General features: G+C 49.7%; 1 protein-coding gene across 1 annotated transcript; it reads left to right on the top strand.

Moving 5' to 3' along the window:
- Nucleotides 1–695: 695 nt before the first annotated feature.
- Nucleotides 696–4,163, top strand: Hdhd3 (haloacid dehalogenase-like hydrolase domain containing 3). The gene is made up of 2 exons (NM_001109511.1): nt 696–810; nt 3,075–4,163. Exon 2 carries the CDS (start codon nt 3,231–3,233, stop codon nt 3,984–3,986), a length of 756 nt encoding a protein of 251 aa, NP_001102981.1. The 5' UTR covers nt 696–810; nt 3,075–3,230; the 3' UTR covers nt 3,987–4,163.
- The last annotated feature ends 1,720 nt before the right edge of the window (nt 4,164–5,883 follow it).

Raw genomic sequence — 5,883 nt, 5'->3', positions numbered from 1 at the left:
CTTCCCCTTAAATGTTTTTGTTGTTGTTGTTGTTGTTGTTGGTGGTGGTGGTGGTGGTGGTGGTGGTGGTGGTGGTGGTGGTGGTTTTTTGGTTTTTTGTTTGGTTTTTTTTTTTTTTTTTTTTACAGAATACCTAGGGTAGACAAACATGGTGGTGCCTCGCCCACAAAACCAGCACTTGGGAGGCTGAGGCAGGAAGATGTTCGTGGCCTGCTTACCTGCATAGTGGGACCCTGTCTTAAGACCAAGTGTCTAGGTTATTGCAGTGAACAAACTGTGTGGTTGTGACAGCAGTTCCCTTCTAGAACCAATAGGGGTCTCTCCGAACAGAGAGGGACAGCGAGCCTTTCTGGAGTCCTCACTGCACTTAGGGGAGCCAGGCTGAGCCCTAACTCCCCGCACCCCATTCCCAAGTCAATCTAGGTACGTCCTTCCCCAAGTGTCCCCATCCCAGGGAGGCGAAGCGGGGGATAGAGATGAGAAGCAGAGAGAAATCACCCGGGTTGTGATAATCAGGATAAGGAAAGTGGGGAGGAACGTGATGAGGGGTGAGACAGTAACCTGAGAAGACTGGTGGCTGTGAGAGGACCTGGGACAGGGAGCAGGGAAGCTACGGAGTAACGAAAGGGACAGGAGGCCCAAGACTCGCGGCGTGGCGGGTGACCGGCGCGAGGGAGGAGCTCGGTGACGCCTAAAGCAGGGCGGGGCGAGAAGCAATGGCAAGGCCGAGGGTCTCGAGCTTCTGACCGCCTACGTGGAGCCACTGGTAGAGCAGCCGCTGCCTCTCTCTGGTCGCTTTCCCGGAGCCAGGTAGGTGCGGAGGCCTGGGGCTGGGTCTGGGACACTGAGCCGTGGGAACCCCGTGCAGACAAGCTGGGGACACTGGAGACCAGTCAGCAGTGGACCTAGCTCAGGAGGCTCCCATCTCTGGGGGCTCCTTAAAAGCTCGGGTCCCGCTGCTTTTAAGGAGCCCCCAGCCCGGCTACGACTTTTGTCCTGGGACATAGCTGAGCCTGAGACATCACGAGAACTTTCGGATACTGTCTGGTTCCTGGCTGAACCTCAGCCTACCCACCTCCGTAATGAGAGTTTTTATAAGGTTGTTTCGCTGTGCCTCTTGTCACATTTTTTTTTTTAATGCGCTCCGGCCCCACACCCCTCCTCACCTGTTTTGTTTGGCTGCATTCTAAATGAACCCCGGACCCCACAGATTAAAAGACACAGCTTTGCATTCTGCTCTGTCTGGGGACAAACCTGCAATCAGTCTCTGACTCCATGGGTCAGTCGCCCTCCTGAGTTGGTCTCCTTAGCACTCCAGGGAGGATGGAGAACTTGCAAGAGTCAGTCATCCTGTCCCAGGTTCAACATAATCCAACTTGTAAAAGAATATAAATATAGGTAGCAAAGGCCATTGGAAGGGAGCCCAAGTTGAGTCTGGACATTTGGGTTCTAATCCAGGCTGTTGCAGGCTCACTGTGACCTTAGGCAGTAACTTCAAACCCTTACTGGTTCCATCAGTCCCTCACCAGTTATGTTGTTGGTCAGTCTCCAGGAACCTTTCTCCTTTTTGACATTACTAGTAATCTTTTTTTTTTTCTTAAATGAAGCCAAGTTGGAGATTTTATTAATAATATTTTAATGCAGGCTTAAGCGTGAGGGTTAGGAGGAAAAGAAGGACTTTGAAAAAAGTCAGGCAGTCTCAAATGTGAATATGGATTTGTTAAAGAAGGGCAGTGTTTTCTAATGATTGTGAAAGGGTCATGGACTGGAGAGATGGCTCAGAGGTTAAGAGCACTGCTGCTCTTCCAGAGGATCAGGTTCAGTTCCCATGTGACAGCTCACAACCGTCTGTTATTCCAGTTCCAGGGCATTTGACACCTTCTGGCTTCACAGGCACCAGACATGACTGAGGTACACTTACAAAGAGGCAAAACACCACATACAGATAATAGCAGTCATAACTGCTTCCTGACTTTGACCTACAAGGTGTGCCCTGAGCCTGGCCCTACACAAAGCACTCGACTTTGTCCAGCCTCAAGGAAGTTCACACACATACACACACACACACACACACACACACACACACACACACACGCGCGCGCGCACACCATGTGTTCTTTTCTTGGGTCTCCTCAAGAACTGCACCTGCTAAGGAAATTCCCTGAGTTCAAAGACTAACTTTGGTTCCAGATCTATAGCCCTATGGCACATACTGACTTCATGATGCCTGTTTCAGAGTTTTTTGTCTACAGAGAAACCCTTATTATTTAATATCTAGAAATGCCACAGAGCATGGAAATCTGACTTCTTTCCCAATATCTGGCTCATAGGATGACCAGAAATGTGGTTTCCTTTTTTTTAATATTTATTTTTATCTATATGAGTACATTGTAGCTGTCTTCAGACACACACCAGAAGAGGGCACAGGATCCCGTTACAGATGGTTGTGAGCCACCATGTGGTTGCTGGGAATTGGACTCAGGACCTCTGGAAGAGCAGTCAGTGCTCTTAACTGCTGAGCCATCTCTCCAGCCCCAGAAATGTGTTTTGAAACAAATGCATGAATTATTTCACTTAGTCCAAAAATCTTCATTAGGTGTTCTTTTAGTGATTTGGGTTCTCACCTGTGTGTGTATCTATGTGAGGCACTGTCCACTGGAACTGGAGTTACAGACAGTTGTGAGCTGCCATGTGGGCGCTGGGAATTGAACCCAGGTCCTCTGGAAGAGTAGCCAATGTTCTTCACCACTAAGCCATCGATCTAGCCTTGGGTTTTATTTTTTGAGCCAGATTTAGCCCATCTGGTCTCAGACTTGCTATGTATCCAAGGATGACTTTGAACTTCTGATTCCCCCGCCTCCTCCTCCCAGTCACTGGGGTTATAGGTGTGTGCCACTATGCCTACTTTATTCAGTCTGGGGATCAAATCTAGGCTTTATGTATACTAGGCAAGCACTCTAACCAGCTGAGCCGCAGCTCTAGCTCCAGCCCCAAGATCTTGTGAGGGGGAAACCTTCATGTTTCTCTTCCAGATGGACAGGGCATCCACCTCAACTACTGGTTTTTCATTCCAGGATCTTGTGCTGAAAGACATTTCCAAAGTGCCTTGTGACAGCCTACTACTCCGACCCACACAGCTTAGAAAGGAGCCACTGTTCACTCGTGGAGGGGTGGTTTGAACCAGCTTGGTATCTCCTTTGATTCTGGGATCTGCACTGAACTTGACCTCCATGGCACACAGGCTCCAGATGCGTCTACTGACGTGGGATGTGAAGGACACCCTGATCAAGGTTCGCCGTCCTGTTGGGGAGGAGTATGCCAGCAAGGCCCGGGCCCATGGAGTGCTGGTGGAAGCCACAGCCGTGGAACAAGCCTTCAGGCAGGCATTTAGAGCTCAGAGCCACAGCTTTCCCAACTATGGGCTGAGCCTCGGCCTTACTTCCCGTCAGTGGTGGATGGACGTGGTCCTACACACCTTCCGCCTGGCAGGCGTCCCAGACGCCCAGGCCATGGCTCCCGTTGCTGACCAGCTATATGAGGACTTCAGCAGTCCTTTTGCATGGCGGGTGTTGGAGGGGGCTGAGACCACCCTAAAGGGGTGCCGTAAGCGGGGTATGAAGCTGGCAGTGGTCTCCAACTTTGACCGACGACTAGAGGATATCCTAACAGGCCTTGGCCTGAGAGAACATTTTGATTTTGTTTTGACTTCTGAGGCTGTGGGCTGTCCTAAGCCGGATCCTCGGATTTTCCGTGAGGCTTTGCAACTCGCTTGTGTAGAGCCTTCAGCGGCAGCTCACGTTGGGGATAGTTACCGCTGTGATTACCAGGGGGCTCGGGCTGTGGGTATGCACAGCTTCCTGGTGGTAGGTGCGGAGCCTCTGGACTCCTCAGTGAGAGATGCTGTACCTAAAGAACATATTCTACCCTCCCTATCCCATCTCCTGCCTGCCCTTGACCTTCTGGAGGCCTCGAGCCCTGTGTCATGAGTCTGGTGAGGGAAGTAGCTGGGACCAAATAAACACTGGAGGCAGGGAGTCCCTTCTTTCTCGCCTCTCCTGTGGAGGGAGGTGTCTTGGCCCTCCTGCTGTGGCAGCAGCATCTATAACCTATTCTGATCATAGAACTGTGAGGGCTTGGTGGCAGTAGTCTGGTCTCTGAGCTCATTAATTATTCGCACCCATGTCCTTTTTATGTATTATTACATGGTGGGCATGTGTGTGTGAATGTGTGGGATGTGTATCTCGTGTGTGTGTGTGTGTGTGTGTGTGTGTGTGTGTGTGTGTGTGAGGCAGAAGATGATTTTGTAGACTCTGGTTTCTCATCTTTACCTGGCTTCTAGGGATGAAACTCAGATCATAGAGTTTGTGCCACAAGTGCTATTGTCCACTCAGCTATCTCAATAGCTCCCTCTATCCCTTTTCTAGCCTGATCCAACTCCAGATCCATCAAGGGTCCATCCAGTCACAACCAGGTACTTTTGGGCTTTTTGAGATGGGTTCTCTCTCTACCCCAGATTGATGTGAACTTACTCTAGTCCACACTGGCCTGGGAACTCATGATGACCTTCCTTCTGAATCAGCCTTCTGAATGCTAGGAGCACAGGTGTGAGCCACTTTCAAAAGCTAGGGAGGTCGATCAGTGGTAGAGCACTTGCCTAATTTGTAAGGTCCTGGTTTCAACTGTCGGCATGAGTGGGCACACAATTGACAAATACTGTTTTTTACAGTAAGGGCTTTTTGTCCCTGGAGATCTGAAACCCCACTGTGCAAAACAAAAGATCAAAAAAGCTTCAGTGGTGGCAGGGCACTTGGCTCACATGCCCTGTTGTATAGAAATCCCCTCCTCAACCTGGGAACCTCAGGGTCAGGTGAGTCTAAAGTCAGGGTGCTGGGCTATTCAGTAGAAATACTGTCTGTTAGCATCCTTGAGTGGAGGACACTGTAATTAGTCCTAAAAAAGAATACTGTTGACTTGTGGCTGTCCTACATCACATACCCTGCTCAATTCTCTACCTTAAAGCTGTCTAGTGGGCAGAGGTGGTGTGACCCCTCCCACCAACTTTACATAGGAGCACGGTAGCACATGTCTGTAATCCAAGCATTCTACAGATGGAGACTCACAGTGAGTTCAAGGCCAGAGTGGGCTATGTGAAACAATGTCTTATAAAAAAAACAGAAATGGGGGCCTGGTAAGATGGCCCAGGGAGGGGCATAGGGAGGCACAGTGGAGAGATGGCTCTTCCACAGTACCTAGATTTGATTCTCCGCACCTACATGGCAGCTCACGATTGCAGTTCCAAGGGATTGATGCCTTCTGCATACAAGCGGACAAAACACCCATACGGATAAACAGAAATCACTTGTCAAAATGTGATGATTCACATTTAACCTGGGACTCCATGGTTGGAAGGAAAAGAACACACACACACACACACACACACACACACACACACACAGAGAGAGAGAGAGAGAGAGAGAGAGAGAGAGAGAGAGAGAGAGAGAGAGAGAGAGAGTTAGAAGAGTTAGAATTCTCCAAAGATCTCCCAGTCATCCTGGGACCACGTTCTGCAAGTCAATAAGGGGCTGAAGTAAAACAGTGACTGTCTGCCAGTCAAATTCTGTGACCACCCCAATTTGTTCTGTTTGCAATGCTGGGATTGAACTCAGAGATTTGGGCATGCGAGCCAAGTGCCCTGCCACCAAGCTTTCATTCCAAGTCCTGGCAAGAAGACCATTATTCTCAGATGAACTCCTTATGGTGGAAATGGCCAAAGGACTTGCCCTTGGTTCCAGTAACATCTCCAGCCTCTTGATGCTGGGTGGGTCATAAGCATATACCCAAGGCTACCAATCAGCATGGAGCCAGTTACTAGCGAAGACATCA

This window comes from Rattus norvegicus, chromosome 5 (genome assembly GCF_036323735.1).
Source record: "Rattus norvegicus strain BN/NHsdMcwi chromosome 5, GRCr8, whole genome shotgun sequence".
Lineage (NCBI taxonomy): Eukaryota > Metazoa > Chordata > Mammalia > Rodentia > Muridae > Rattus > Rattus norvegicus.
This window is presented reverse-complemented; position numbering and strand designations above follow the sequence as displayed.